This window comes from Coregonus clupeaformis, chromosome 25, assembly GCF_020615455.1.
Source record: "Coregonus clupeaformis isolate EN_2021a chromosome 25, ASM2061545v1, whole genome shotgun sequence".
Lineage (NCBI taxonomy): Eukaryota > Metazoa > Chordata > Actinopteri > Salmoniformes > Salmonidae > Coregonus > Coregonus clupeaformis.
Genome location: NC_059216.1, coordinates 16,843,634 through 16,859,915, shown reverse-complemented (window position 1 = coordinate 16,859,915; position 16,282 = coordinate 16,843,634). Strand labels below are relative to the sequence as shown.

The following is a 16,282-nucleotide window of genomic DNA, read 5'->3' as shown; positions in this document are numbered from 1 at the left end:
CTGACCCACTGGAATTGTGATACAGTGAATTATAAGTGAAATAATCTGTCTGTAAACAATTGTTGGAAAAATGACTTGTGTCATGCACAAAGTAGATGTCCTAACCGACTTGCCAAAACTATAGTTTGTTAAAAAGAAATGTGTGGAGTGGTTGAAAAACGAGTTTTAATGACTCCAACCTAAGTGTATGTAAACATCCGACTTCAACTGTAAGTAACTATCTAGCATGAGAAAATACAATCTCTTCTATTTGAGAACGATGTTTGCGCCGTGGCGAACACGAGTTGGGAGTTTAAGTACTGCCAACAACACCTGACAGTAGCACACTATTATAATTAGGTTTACAGATAGTGCTCTCAGTCACAGGAAAACAACCTCTCCATTACATTTACATTTACATTTTGAGTCATTTAGCAGACGATCTTATCCAGAGCGACTTACAGTTAGTGAGTGCATACATTTTTCATACTGGCCCCCAGTGGGAAACGAACCCACAACCCTGGCGTTGCAAGCGCCATGCTCTACCAACTTAGCTACAGGGGACTAAAAGGTTTTGCTTATCTATGTAGCTACTGATAAGTAGCTACCACTTCAAACGGCATGATCAACATTGTGGCACATTCTTCACTGGCACCTTCAACTGTATTTCATCAGTCCTAGATATAAGCATGTTATACCAGCGTTTGTGACAGTACAGTTTATGACCCATTTTGAAATTAGTGTTATCAAATACAAATTACACAGAATTGGTCAGTCTGACAAAAGGTGCTTCATTTAAAAAAGATTCAGCATTTAACGTATTATCTACATATCTTTTGGTTAGAGTGAATAGGAGGACTGCTAAACTCCCAAACACACTGGCTGACATTTGTATTATTTCCAGAGATTGGATAAAATCAGTCTATGCAAATGAACCAAAGAGTGCATTGCATGAACATGTCAGACTGACTAGGAGGTTAGTTAGTTCCGGTAAGACAAGGATTCATTGAAACCCATTCATTGCATTGCTGGGAGAGGGGCTCCCTGTCCGCGATCACCCCAACTCTGTCTCTTTTCATTCATTTCTACATACTTACTTTTATAGCTTTTATTGCAGACTTGGTAATATTGGTCATCTTGGCCTTGGAGATCGGAGGCTTGTACTCATTCAGCGAGTAGAGCTGAAACACAAAAAGCAATGGAAACAAACCGTTTAAACATCTAATATAATATACACTTGTTAAATCAGATGAGAAACATTACTCAGGTCTGAGGCATAAGAGAAATTGCAAATATTTAAGGTGAAATGCAGTCGAAGAGTTTGTACAGTAGGCTACATAGGCCAGGGAAGGAGTGTAGTAAAAGTGTTTGAAGACACTTGGGGCTGCCTTTATTATGCCCACATAGATCATTCAAGAAATAGCCTCCAATACAGTATTTACTGAAATATTTTTTCAGTTGCTGAAAAAGTAGTTTGTGTATTGATACTATTGGGGATGATGCTGATCTTTTAATTTTCTATATGTTGTCGATGGTATCTGATTTCATGGTTCATGTTATGTAATTCTACACAGGACACATCCCCAATTGTAAGGCTTGTAGCAACATCAGTCCTAATTTTGCATCTCAGCTAGCCAGATCATGAGTATCTAGCTATCGAGCGCTAGCTTACTAGCAAGCTGGCCAAGTTTTTTTAAATAAAATTTTTAAGTCATTTAGCAGACGCTCTTATCCAGAGCGATTTACATTAGCAATTAGGGTTAAGTGCCTTGCTCAAGGGCACATCGACAGATTTTTCACCTAGTCGGCTCGGGGATTAGAACCAGCGACCTTTCGGTTACTGGCACAACGCTCTTAACCACTAAGCTACCTGCCGCCCCACTACTATGTTAACTTGGCACCAGTTGAATTGTGTATTGTAGGACTAGTGTAGACATGCATTATTGCTATAGAGTTCTTAACTAGATAGCTGTGTGTGAACTAGATGGTAATTGTACATGAAATACAATTGGTGAGACTTCCGTTACCGTTTTAAAATTATTTTTGAGGTAGAAGTTTAAAACGTTTACTATTTAAAGCAAAGCCTTTTTAAAGTATGTATGGTTTTGAAAAATGTCATAGTAGTGGTAGTGTTGGTAACTGGGTGTAGATGAAAAAGTAGGAAGATAAAAAGTTAGTATAGCCTGAACATATTAAAGTTGGTTTGCTGTTTCTAGCTTGAATGGTTCAAGAGTTACTGTTGGTGGGTTATGTTATGCTAATTTATGCCAATTTACAGTTGAAGTCGGAAGTTTACACACACCTTAGCCAAATATATTTAAACTCAGCTTTTCACAATTACTGACATTTAATCCTAGTAAAAATTCCCTGTCTTAGGTCAGTTAGGATCACAACTTTATTTTAAGAATGTGAAATGTCAGAATAATAGTAGAGAGAATGATTTATTTAAGCTTTTATTTCTTTCATCAAATTCCCAGTGGGTCAGAAGTTTACATACACTCAATTAGTATTTGGTAGCATTGCCTTTAAATTGTTTAACTTGGGTCAAACGTTTCCCAAAATAAGTTGGGTGAATTTTGGCCCATTCCTCCTGACAGAGCTGGTGTAACTGAGTCAGGTTTGTAGGCCTCCTTACTCGCACACACTTTTTAATAGGGTTGAGGTCAGGGCTTTGTGATGGCCACTCCAATACCTTGACTTTGTTGTCCTTAAGCCATTTTGCCACAACTTTGGAAGTATGCTTGGGGTCATTGTCCATTTGGAAGACCCATTTGCGACCAAGCTTTAACTTCCTGACTGATGTCTTGAGATGTTGCTTCAATATATCCACATAATTTTCCTTCCTCATGATGCCATCTATTTTGTGAAGTGCACCAGTCCCTCCTGCAGCAAAGCACCCCCACAGCATGATGCTGCCACCCCTGTGCTTCACGGTTGGGAATGTGTTCTTTGGCTTGCAAGTCCCCCTTTTTCCTCCAAACATAACGATGGTCATTATGGCCAAACAGTTCTATTTTTGTTTCATCAGACCAGAGGACATTTCTCCAAAAAGTACGATCTTTGTCCCCATGTGCAGTTGCAAACCGTAGTCTGGCTTTTTTATGGCGGTTTTGGAGCAGTGGCTTCTTCCTTGCTGAGCGGCCTTTCAGGTTATGTTGATATAGGACTTGTTTTACTGTGGATATAGATACTTTTGTACCCGTTTCCTCCAGCATCTTCACAAGGTCCTTTGCTGTTGTTCTGGGATTGATTTGCACTTTTCGCACCAAAGTACGTTCATCTCTAGGAGACAGAACGCATCTCCTTCCTGAGCGGTATGACGGCTGCGTGGTCCCATGGTGTTTATACTTGCGTACTATTGTTTGTACAGATGAACGTGGTACCTTCAGGCGTTTGGAAATTGCTCCCAAGGATGAACCAGACTTGTGGAGGTCTACAATTCTTTTTCTGAGGTCTTGGCTGATTTCTTTTGATTTTCCCATGATGTCAAGCAAAGAGGCACTGAGTTTGAAGGTAGGCCTTGAAATACATCCACAGGTACACCTCCAATTGACTCAAATGATGTCAATTAGCCTATCAGAAGCTTCTAAAGCCATGACATTATTTCCTGGAATTTTCCAAGTTGTTTAAAGGCACAGTCAACTTAGTGTATGTAAAATTCTGACCCACTGGAATTGTGATACAGTGAATTATCAGTGAAATAATCTGTCTGTAAACAATTGTTGGAAAAATGACTTGTGTCATGCACAAAGTAGATGTCCTAACCGACTTGCCAAAACTATAGTTTGTTAACAAGAAATTTGTGGAGTGGTTGAAAAACAAGCTTTAATGACTCCAACCTAAGTGTATGTAAACTTCCGACTTCAACTGTATATAGTGATAGTCGGGGGAAAAATTGAAGTTAGGATAGCCTGAACATGTGAACGTTTGTTTGGTGTATGTAGCTTGAACGGTTCCAGAGATACTGTTGGTCTGTTATGTTATGCTAATCTATGCACATATATATAGTATAGTTGATAGAAGTTTGAGAATTTGAAGTTAGGATAGCCTGAACATGTGAAAGTTGGTTTGGTGTCCCTAGCTTGAACGGGTCAAGATTGACTGTTGGTGAGTTATGTTATGCAAATGTATTTAGTTATAGTTTATAAAAGTATTAAAGAATTTGATAGCCTGAATGTTTTAAAGTTGGTCTTGTAGCTTAATTTGCCAAGGAGCAGGACCATTTTGAATAGCTACCTCCGTATTCCTGTGGTTCCAATTTTAATTTATGTACATTTTAAAAGGGTTATAGTTCAAAAATTATATATAGTATCAAAAATCTTTTGACAAGCAATCTAAGTAGAGTAGAGAGTGTTAGTTTAGAGTCCTGTGTAGCTCAGTTGGTAGAGCATGGCGCGAACCATGGGTTCGATTCCCACGGGGGACCAGTATGAAAAAATGTATGCACTCACTAACTGTAAGTCGCTCTGGATAAGAGCGTCTGCTAAATGACTAAAATGTAATAGCTTAAGCGGTGAAACAGGAGATAGGTCTAGTATTTTAGATTAGTTTACAATTCTAGTCTATGGACCTTTTTTGCCATTGAAATGCAAATGCATCCATAGCAATTGCTCCGTTTGGGCTGCTCAATGACGCGATATGAGAGAGGTGTTAGCTGACGTTAGCTAGGTGCTTTTCGTCACTCTAAACTCCTACAAACACCTGTAACTTTTTATTGGTAGAATATATTATTGTTCAAAAGCCAGATTTGAATAACAGTGAAGTAGACAAAGATGTCATACCCTCTAACTTTTTGACTAACTTGCTGGGGAAGTGGTCAAAAGTTCAGTTGTTTATAAATACAGTCCCTTCGGAAAGTATTCAGACCAGTTGACTTTTTCCACATTTTGTTACGTTACAGCCTTACTCTAAAATGTATTAAATTATGTTTCCCCTCAATCTACACACAATACCCTACAATGACAAAGAAAAAACAGGATTTTAGAAATGTTAGCAAATGTATTAAAAATTAAAAACAGAAATACCTTATTTACATAAATACTCAGACCCTTTGCTTTGAGACTCGAAATTGAGCTCAGGTGCATCCTGTTTACATTGAACGTCCTTGAGATGTTTCTACAACTTCATTGGAGTCCACCTGTGGTGAATTCAATTGATTGGACATGATTTGTAAAGGCACACACCTGTCTATATAAGGTCCCACAGTTGACAGTGCATGTCAGAGCAAAAACCAAGCCATGAGGTCGAAGGAATTGTCCGTAGAGCTCCGAGACAGGATTGTGTCCAGGCACAGATCTAGGGAAGGTACCAAAAAATGTCTGCAGGATTGAAGGGTCCCTAAGAACACAGTGGCCTACATCATTCTTAAATGGAAGAAGTTTGGAATCCCAAAAACTCTTCCTAGAGCTGACCGCCCGGCCAAACTGAGCACTCGGGGGAGAAGGGCCTTGGTCAGAGAGGTGACCAAGAACCCAATGGTCACTGACAGAGCTCAAGAGTTCCTTTGTGGAGATGTGAGAACCTTCCAGAAGAACAACCATCTCCGCAGCACTCCACCAATCAGGCCTTTTTGGTAGAGTGGCTAGACGGAAGACACTCCTCAGTAAAAGGCACATGACAGGCCGCTTGGAGTTTGCCAAAAGGCACCTAAAGGACTCTCAACCATGAGAAACAAGATTCTCTGGTCTTATGAAACCCAAGATTGAACTCTTTGGCCTGAATGCCAAGCATCACGTCTGGATGAAACCTGGCACCATCCCTACGGTGAAGCATGGTGGTGGCAGCATCATCATGCTGTGGGGATGTTTTTCAGCAGCAGGGACTGGGAGACTAGTCAGAATTGAGGGAAAGATGAACGGAGCAAAGTACAGAGAGATCCTTGATGAAAACCTGCCTTATAGCGCTCAGGACCTCAGACTGGTGCGAATGTTCACCTTCCAACAGGACAACGACCCTAAGCACACAGCCAAGACAACGCAGGAGTGGCTTCGGGACAAGTCTCTGAATGCTCTTGAGTTGCCCAGCCAGAGCCCGGACTTGAACCCGATCTAACATCTCTGGAGACACCTGAAAATAGCTGTGCAGCGACGCCCCCCCATCCAACCTGACAGAGCTTGAGAGGAACTACAAAGAAGAATGGGAGAACCTCCCCAAATACAGGTGCGCCAAGCTTGTAGCATCATACCCAACAAGACTTGAGGCTGTAACGCTGCCAAAGGCGCTTCAACAAAGTACTGAGTAAAGGGTCTGAATAATTATGTAAATGTAGTTTTTTATACATTTGTAAAAATGTCTAAAAACCTGTGTTTGCTTTGTCATTATGGGGTATTGTGTGTAGATTGATCAGGGGGAAAAACGATGTAATCCATTTTAGAATAAGGCTGTAACTTAACAAAATGTGGAAAAAGTCAAGGGGTCTGAATACTTTCCGAATGCACTGTAGGTTCACTGAACCCCGGTTCAGTCCAGTCAGTGTTTTGCTTGGTACTTGGGCCTAACAAATCCTACCAATTAGGCATACACGCATAGTTTTGTGATATTTTATTCAGTTCCAACGATGGCACTTATTGGTCCTATCCGGGATTCTTGGGAGGTCCCTACCCGATTGAAGTTTAAATTTAAAATGGTTAGGGTTAGGTAAGGGTTATGGTTAGGGATGTCCCATGGATCACTGATAACACTAACTACAAAAATGTCTAAAAACCTGTTTTTGCTTTGTCATTATGGAGCACTGTTATTATTTCAGATTTGAATAGCAGAGAAGTAGAGGAAGATTTCATATGCTCTTACTTTTTGTTTAAATTGATTGCAAAGTGGTCAAAGCTGATGAGTCAAAAGTTATTGTTTACAGTGAATGTTGGAAGTGATTATGTCACAATGGGGAGCGTTTAGAATGTTGAAAAACGTCCCATTAAAGTGAATGAAGATGGATAAAGACAAAAATATATATAGTTTAAGTCTAAATAATATCAAAAAGTTGTATGTAAGCACACTATTCCAGACCAGTCTGCACATTTTAAAGTTTGAATGTTGTTTCTAACTTAAATGGTGTACGAGGAGTAGCGTGCAGAAGAATAAGAAGTATGAGGAAAATTTTAAATTGGGACTTTTGGTTCACAAGTCCCATCTAATGACTGTATACCAGTCAGACGAATGATGACTGAATCGAGTGCGCAAGCTGGCAAGGCGCTGGCGCGATGTCCAGGCAAAATACGTTTGGAACTAAATATATTTGCTAACTTACTAGATATATTTGAGGTACCTAGTAATACAAAGTCAATAATTGGTTTACTGCATAATTTACTAGCTAACTGCACACATTGCACCCGTCCACCACGCGAAAACATAACATTAGCTAGCTAGCTAACGTTAGCCATTTTACCCGGCCTTGCTTGGCTAACATTGTTAGTTAGCTCGCCAGCAAACCTTTACAGTTGAATGTGACAGCTAATAATCTAACTAGTTAACTAAATAGGATAGGGTAGTATACAAGGGTTGTAGGTAGTGATTTTTAAGCTGTTTGAGTTAGCCTAGCTGGCTAAATTAGCTATCACGCCAGATAGCTAACGTTAGCTAAACATTCTTAGCGCAATGCCAGATTGCAATGTGGCTAACAGTACAGTAGTAAGTTCGCTACTGTACCTAGCTACAGTTCGCTGAATTTAGCTGTTATTTATGACCAAATGACGAGATAGCAGCGCTTACACGTAAAAATACTAAATGGGTGGTCAATATTCATGGGCGAAGCTAAACCGTGTCTACTGAAAGTATGCGGCCTTGTGTCTAGTTGCCCTTCTCCCCATTTTCTGCTTGACGTCAATCATACAATTCGCTAACAGTCATTTCCATTGAAATGGGGGAGAAATCTTACAAACCTCGCCGTTGAATGCTTTGACTGCCTCCATGGTCTTGTATTTGGGGTTCGTTGTAAGCTGTAAAATGTTTATATTGTTCTCAACAACCGGCTTGATGCATACATGCTCTAGTTTGGTGAGATGGAGGAGATTGCCAATATGGCGCACAACCTCAATGAAATCCAATACGAACAGAAACCAGCGAACCCAAGTGGCACACACTGGCATCGCAGGTCCAGTAGACAATTGAAAGTAATTGGCGACGACTCGTGGCCAAATAAATGCTATAACACCCCGATGGTTTATTCGAAAAAGCATACTCTGTGTCAGAGGAAGAAAATACAGAGATTAAAACATATTTATAACACAGAGCATTTAAACGCTTTATTACTCTTACAGGCACTTCATGATAATTTACCAATGAAAAGAGAATAGAACTGTACACACCTTACACTTATGTACAATTATTTTATTTACAATGCTAAAACAACTTAAAATATTTACCACACAGCTAAATCATCTAAATTACAATTAACGATTAATAGTTGCTGGCACAAAATGTTATGATTGCATAACAACATCTCCATAAAAGTATTAGGATCTGAATGTAACACCTATCACATACATTTTATAATTCAACATTGCTGTATCTAGGCAAACCCACAAAAGTATCATGATCCTGATGTAACCAAGATAACAGTCTAGGTCACAAAAGTTCAGCTCAAAAGCTTACATGCATTTCAAGGCAGTACTAGTGCATGTCTGTGGCACTGTTTGTAAAACTATTAGAAAATAAAACCTTGTCCTACGGGCTACTGATCATGTTGCAAAATAAACACTTGGAAATTCGTTTTCAGAGAGATGGACATATGTACCCAATGTTCCATCACTCACTACTTAAAATGCCACAAATACAAGCGAACACAAATACTGTACACATCACAACAGAATAAAAACAGTAAATTGTTACATCTAAACATAAAAAGATCAATTACAACAATATTAACAATATAAAACCATATAATTTAATCCAATAAATCAAATGTTTGCACCAACTCCATTTAAGAACTTTTAAAAAAATACACACTTTCTTCTTATCATGAGTCCACTTAGTGGAGAGTCAACACATGAGCTGCTTCCTAATGTATGTAGTTTGATAAAAACGCTGCCTAAGTACAACTATTAGTGCTACTGGGTTATGGGTAGACAGTAATGGCAGTGAGTCTTATAAACAGTCTGAGTAAAAGTTGCCCTTAGGCACAGGTCCACAATCAGCTCATCCATCCCAAATCCTAACCATAAGCATTAGTAGGAGAAACTCAAAACTGACATTAGATCAATGTTTAGGGGCAACTTCATCCTACTCCCTTATAAACTGGTCTCCACAAAGCGGCCAGCGATGGCATTGGCTGCTGCTGCGGAGGGCTCTACCCGTGCTGCCACCTGGTGTACATGCTTGAGACAGATCTCCTGGAGCAAAGGAGTGTTGGCCTCTTTCCATTCCCTGAATCTGGGCGAGGTGAGGTCAGGGTCTGACAGCACCTGCTCGATGGTCAACAGGTCTGCCTCCTTAGCCTGAGTCAAACGGGAAGAGAGAGACAGAGAGTGTAACTATGCTCAAGGGTCTCAATACTTGTAATACTATTCAAAATGACGCATAAACAGCACATACAATTTGTACAGAAAACAAGGACATCAATTTGATACTGCCACATATGTGGTGATAAACGGATAAAAACAAAAGCATACAATAATTCTAGTCAAGTTGGCGAATGTACCTTTAACGTGCTGTTGAGGGTCCTGATGAGATGCAGTTTCTCGTTAATGTCCTGGTTTTTGCATCGCTTTATAAAGGAGGCTCTGAAGTCCCTCTTGGTGGATGGTTTGCGGTCTCCTATGGGAGAGAGGCTGGCCTGCTTGAGGTGGATGTACAGTCTCTCCATCTCGTCAGATGTGGCTTCATGGTTCACTGCAAGAACAATACACAATGGACCTTAGGAACTTTATATTTCAGCAGAAAAATATTTATATATTTACTACTAAACAAAAATCCCTAATGATAAAGTAGGATGAAGTTTGAGGTCAATTTCCTTACTCAAAAATGGTTAAACAGAACATTGAGTGATTTAAAGCTCATTGACAGGATTTAAATAGTGTTGACTATAACTGCTTCGGTTAATCTTTTTTTCCAACTGGTTAATTGACAGTCATTAGAAAATGTACTGTATTCTTAGCACAGGAGGCTTCCAGTCGAAGCTCGCATCCACTACAAGACCATGGTGCTTACCTACGGAACAGCAAGAGGAACTACCCCTCCCTACCTTCAGGCTATGCTCAAATCATACACCCCAACCCGAGCACTCCGTTCTGACACCTCAGGTCTCTTGGCCCTCTCACCCATACGGGAGGGCAGCTCCCACTCAGCCCAGTCCAAGCTCTTCTCTGTCCTGGCACCCCAATGGTGGAACCAGCTTTCTCCTGAAGCTAGGACAGCAGAGTCCCTGCCCATCTTCCGAAAACATCTGAAGCCCTACCTCTCCAAACAGTATTTTAAATAATCCTCCTCCTCACCTCGATCCCCCCATAACACTTAACCAGCACTTGCCGCCACCTTTCCAACAAGTCAGTTCGTCAAATGTATTCTGTTATTGTGAAGTGGAAACGTCTAGGAGCAACAACGGCTCAGCCGAGAAGTGGTAGGCCACACAAGCACACAGAACGGGGCTGCAGAGTGCTGAAGCGCATAGCGCGTAAAAATAGTCCTCGGTTGCAACACTCACCACTGAGTTCCAAACTGCCTCTGGAAGCAACGTCAGCACAATAACTGTTCGTCAGGAGCTTCATTAAATGGGTTTCCATGGCCGAGCAGCCACACACAAGCCTAAGTTCACCATGCACAATGCCAAGCGTCGGCTGGAGTGGTGTAAAGCTCGCTGCCATTGGATTCTGGAGCAGTGGAAACGCGTTCTCTGGAATGATGAATCACACTTCACCATCTGGCAGTCCGACGGACAAATCTGGGCTTGGTGGATGCCAGGAGAACGCTACCTGCTCAAATGCATAGTGCCAGCTGTAAAGTATGGTGGAGGAGGAATAATGGTCTGGGGTTGTTTTTCATGGTTCGGGCCCCTTAGTTTCAGTGAAGGGAAATCTTAACGCTACAGCATACAATTACAGTGGGGAAAAAAAGTATTTAGTCAGCCACCAATTGTGCAAGTTCTCCCACTTAAAAAGATGAGAGGCCTGTAATTTTCATCATAGGTACACGTCAACTATGACAGACAAAATGAGAAAAATTATTCCAGAAAATCACATTGTAGGATTTTTAATGAATTTATTTGCAAATTATGGTGGAAAATAAGTATTTGGTCACCTACAAACAAGCAAGATTTCTGGCTCTCACAGACCTGTAACTTCTTCTTTAAGAGGCTCCTCTGTCCTCCACTCGTTACCTGTATTAATGGCACCTGTTTGAACTTGTTATCAGTATAAAATACACCTGTCCACAACCTCAAACAGTCACACTCCAAACTCCACTATGGCCAAGACCAAAGAGCTGTCAAAGGACACCAGAAACAAAATTGTAGACCTGCACCAGGCTGGGAAGACTGAATCTGCAATAGGTAAGCAGCTTGGTTTGAAGAAATCAACTGTGGGAGCAATTATTAGGAAATGGAAGACATACAAGACCACTGATAATCTCCCTCGATCTGGGGCTGCACGCAAGATCTCACCACGTGGGGTCAAAATGATCACAAGAACGGTGAGCAAAAATCCCAGAACCACACGGGGGGACCTAGTGAATGACCTGCAGAGAGCTGGGACCAAAGTAACAAAGCCCACCATCAGTAACACACTACGCCGCCAGGGACTCAAATCCTGCAGTGCCAGACGTGTCCCCCTGCTTAAGCCAGTACATGTCCAGGCCCGTCTGAAGTTTGCTAGAGTGCATTTGGATGATCCAGAAGAGGATTGGGAGAATGTCATATGGTCAGATGAAACCAAAATAGAACTTTTTGGTAAAAACTCAACTCGTCGTGTTTGGAGGACAAAGAATGCTGAGTTGCATCCAAAGAACACCATACCTACTGTGAAGCATGGGGGGTGGAAACATCATGCTTTGGGGCTGTTTTTCTGCAAAGGGACCAGGACGACTGATCCGTGTAAAGGAAAGAATGAATGGGGCCATGTATCGTGAGATTGAGTGAAAACCTCCTTCCATCAGCAAGGGCATTGAAGATGAAACATGGCTGGGTCTTTCAGCATGACAATGATCCCAAACACACCGCCCGGGCAACGAAGGAGTGGCTTCGTAAGAAGCATTTCAAGGTCCTGGAGTGGCCTAGCCAGTCTCCAGATCTCAACCCCATAGAAAATCTTTGGAGGGAGTTGAAAGTCCGTGTTGCCCAGCGACAGACCCAAAACATCACTGCTCTAGAGGAGATCTGCATGGAGGAATGGGCCAAAATACCAGTAACAGTGTGTGAAAACCTTGTGAAGACTTACAGAAAACGTTTGACCTGTGTCATTGCCAACAAAGGGTATATAACAAAGTATTGAGAAACTTTTGTTATTGACCAAATACTTATTTTCCACCATAATTTGCAAATAAATTCATAAAAAATCCTACAATGTGATTTTCTGGATTTTTTTTCCTCATTTTGTCTGTCATAGTTGACGTGTACCTATGATGAAAATTACAGGCCTCTCTCATCTTTTTAAGTGGGAGAACTTGCACAATTGGTGGCTGACTAAATACTCTTTTTCCCCACTGTACATACTAGACAATTCTGTGCTTCCAACTTTGTGGCAACAGTTTGGGGAAGGCCCTTTCCTGTTTCAGCATGACAATGCCAACGTGCACAAAGTGAGGTCCATACAGAAATGCTTTGTTGAAATCAGTGTGGAAGAACTTGACTGGCCTGCACAGAGCCCTGACCTCAACCCCATCGAACACCTTTGGGATGAATTGGAACCCCTACGTTGAACCAGGCCTAATCGCCCAACATCAGTGCCCGACCTTATTAATGCTCTTGTGGCTGAATGGAAGCAAGTCCCTGCAGCATCTAGTGGAAAGCCTTCCCAGAAGAGTGGAGGCTGTTATAGCAGCAAAGGGGGGACCAACTCCATATTAATGCCTATGATTTTGGAATGAGATGTTCGACGAGCAGGTGTCCACATACTTTTGGTCATGTAGTGTATTTTTACTGTCAAGCTCTAATGTGCTGCCAAAGACCAACGCTGTAACATTACACAACCAGAGGCAACAGGAAATGTGTTCTACTTGCACATCTCCTATCCACAGGTCTGATCACATAAGAACAAAAGGCATCCAAAGTGCACAACTACTGCTCTCACTTTTCCTTAATATCACAGAATTTGTGAGATGGGTGAATTTTCCTTCTCAATTAATTAAGTAATATGTTCCCCTTATTTAAGTCAACAATTGTTCAGAGAAAAAAAAACAGCTAAAGAAGCCTTCTCACCATCTTCTGTCCCTATTCCTAGCACAGCCACCTCCTCTGTCTGCTCCCTGGGGTTAAAGTCCTCCTCCCTGGCTGTGCTCCCTGGGGGGTCCTGGTAGGATGAAGCCTCCTGGTGGTGCTGTAGGGGCTCCTCGTTCTCCTGATGCTGTGGGGGCCGATGTGTGTGGACCTGCACAGAGCACACCACCGTTTCCCCGGCAACAGGAGAGGCCTGCGAGACCAGGTCCAGCCAGGACTGACGATGCTTGGCCAGAGAGGACACGGAACTCTGTGATGTCATCGTGCTGACAGGTGAGGAGAAGGATCCATTGGTCTCGCTGGGAGGGGGGAAGGAGTAGGGGGGAGGGAGGCTATCCTGAGAGACATGAACATTAAGGATGTTGTTCAACAGGATTTTTGAACTTTTACTGTTGAAAAGCGATATCCCAAGTATAAATACAGTAAAGCACACGCACTAAAGGCAAAAAAAAATATGTTTTAAGCATATGTTTTAGACAACTGCAAACTTTAAGGAGTAGGGCATTCAAGGAGTTGGTCTGATGGGAATACGTGATGTCATCAGCCTCCCCCTTGCTTGAGGAACAATAGAGAACAAAAGAGGAAAGGCCCCACTTGTGCCATGTCATGACATATCTGGACTAGCTATTGAGATGTGCCTTTTGTTAAGTAAATCAGGTGTTAAATGAGGTGAAAAGACTGGAGTGCCACTTTAACGCTCAATGCAACACAGTGTAACTAGGGCCCAAAGTTTTTCTTGGTCAGGTCACACGGTTAGGAAAAACTCCTAGCCTTAATTACCAGAGCTTCCTCAACTGCCCAGTGCCTACTGACCTGATGTCCACTGCCAGGTGGACCACCCACATCCACAGAGTCCTGGCTCATCTGCTCTGAGTATGGAGGAGGGGGAGCCTCCATCATCTCAGCCTCCTCGTGATCACTTGCCTCGCTGTAGCACTCTGGACACATACAGAGTCAAAATGCTTGACAAACAATCAGCAGTGATACTGAGGCAATAGTAGTAAAGAACAGAATAAGTCATTTGGTGGAATGGACCACAACTGATAAATCATTCTGACTGATCAACATGAAAACTTACCAGCAGTGTTGCTCTCTGCTGGTTCATATTGGACTGAAGCGAGCCCAAGCTTATTCAACCATCTGCAAAAGACAAACCGAGAGAGACGGTCACATTCCTCACTGTGTTTCTATGATGACACTCTTAACATGACTTACATGACACTCTTTTCATGTGACTTACATGTTCATCTCCTCGTAGGTATCAGCTGCAAAGTAAAACATCATGACTTGCGGGTGACATGCTTTGATGGCACTGCAAGAGACAGAGAGAGGTGAACATTCATTTTCTCACTTTGTGTTCAATCATTCACACTCTGCTCAGATTGAAAAAGTGTCAGTAAATGGTCATTGATTACCTGGAATAGATTCATTGACCATTTTTAAACCAACAGTGATTTAGTAAAATAAGAAACAAGTTACTTACAATTTTTTCTTGCACTCCAGTGCTCTGTCGATCATGAAGTCAGTCAGGTTAATGTATCCCTCTGCTTTCTCTGCCTAAAAATAAGACAGGATTGACAGATGCTTAGCATTAAAGGGAATCCCCTTTCAAAGCAATGAAAACATAAACACTATTCCAAGCACCATCACCTAATTCATAACACCTTCAATTCTTGATATTGATTTACGCATTGTTGAGTTCAGAGCTTGCAAAAAAAGGCATTTCACTGTACTTGTGCACTTGACATTCAAACTTGAAACACCCGCCACCTTTTCTCAATTTCTAGTTCCCTCAAATTTGTTTGGACACATGGTAAACATAGGCTTTATTAATTCCTCCATCATGCCAGTAAGTCATGTAGATCACATCAGTCTCTGTAGAAGAAACGGACACTTCCAGCTTCAGGAAACGCCATGTAAGACGGACTAATTTCCAGCAGTGACAAGAGGCAGCAGGCAGCTGTGGCAATGACAGGATGACTCAGCGTAGCGGGCTAAGTGTGAGCGTTACTCACCAGCGGATTAGTGTACCAGTACAGGGAAGTATTCTTCAGCACAAACCAGTACTTCTTCCATTTGAAGCCCAGGAAGCCCTTTCCTTCCTTCTTCCTGTTGAGCCAGCCCTGGTGGTCAGATTCCCCCAGCTCTTTAACAGAGACCCTCCGTCTGCTCATTGTCACATTGCCTGAACACAGAAACACACACAGAGGAAATAGTTCCTGAATTAATGTACCGTGGTTGGATGCAACAATTAACCCTCCATTTCAATGTATTGCCATGCAGGCATTTTAATAAGACACTTTGATTGATCTAATAAATTATCTTCAGCAAGGTACAAATCATATTTACATATTTATGAGAGCAATGACTCCAAATTGAACATCCTACTTAACGCAACAGATTTGTTAAAGAGATGTATGCGGTGTAAGGTTCACCTGCTGATACTGTATTAAAGCGACAGTGTTCCAAGTACAGCAAATTCAGAATCTATTTTAACCACTTTCAGCCTACCTGTGTCACATGTAAGTTGTCAGACAGAAAGTAGTCAAAAAGGTCTTCCAAAGGATGTATATCACACACAATGAAGCACAGACTGCTCAGCATACAGTAACTGCCCATGAACAGAAGGCTAATAATACTGGGCTCTCTTGCTGAGCCTTGTCTTAAGGCATCTTCAACACAACCCTCCACACACACACACTAATCATCCTGTCACTTCACACACGCCCACATCAAGGGGCCAAATTACAGTTGAGGGCACAGACAGCAAGAAGCAGAATCAGGCCTGGATAACAACTTACCTCCTCGAGTCTTCCTCCTGGACTTCTGTCTCAGGGAAACCTTAGAGAACAGAAGAAAGGTAGTAAGAGGTCAGATAGTAAGTAGTTCAGGAGATTGGTGGTTGAAGGTAGTGCTCGATCAGACAGTCCCTCACCCAATAACCTC

General features: G+C 41.8%; 2 protein-coding genes across 4 annotated transcripts in view; both read right to left on the bottom strand.

Moving 5' to 3' along the window:
* Positions 1–7,990, bottom strand: part of LOC121539162 (SR-related and CTD-associated factor 8) — a 52,081-nt gene extending 44,091 nt beyond the window's left edge. Inside the window, exons 1-2 of one of the 3 annotated variants that reach the window (XM_041847460.2) lie at positions 7,854–7,990; positions 1,077–1,160 (exon numbers count right to left, since the gene is read on the bottom strand). In XM_041847460.2, the coding sequence (XP_041703394.2) occupies positions 1,077–1,160; positions 7,854–7,883 (114 nt within the window). In that variant the 5' untranslated portion in view covers positions 7,884–7,990. Of the gene's footprint in view, positions 1–1,076; positions 1,161–7,853 lie in introns of those variants that run through there. The other 2 variants (XM_041847461.2, XM_041847462.2) reach the window with 2 other exon arrangements.
* Positions 7,991–8,212: 222 nt separating this feature from the next.
* The window catches only part of LOC121539166 (connector enhancer of kinase suppressor of ras 3-like), a 78,965-nt gene continuing 70,895 nt past the window's right edge, over positions 8,213–16,282 (bottom strand). The window contains exons 17-25 of the mRNA XM_041847469.2: positions 16,138–16,177; positions 15,352–15,521; positions 14,820–14,893; positions 14,577–14,648; positions 14,415–14,476; positions 14,150–14,274; positions 13,319–13,673; positions 9,611–9,801; positions 8,213–9,407 (exon numbers count right to left, since the gene is read on the bottom strand). Of these exons, the coding sequence (XP_041703403.2) occupies positions 9,201–9,407; positions 9,611–9,801; positions 13,319–13,673; positions 14,150–14,274; positions 14,415–14,476; positions 14,577–14,648; positions 14,820–14,893; positions 15,352–15,521; positions 16,138–16,177 (1,296 nt within the window). The 3' untranslated portion in view covers positions 8,213–9,200. The remainder of the gene's footprint in view (positions 9,408–9,610; positions 9,802–13,318; positions 13,674–14,149; positions 14,275–14,414; positions 14,477–14,576; positions 14,649–14,819; positions 14,894–15,351; positions 15,522–16,137; positions 16,178–16,282) is intronic.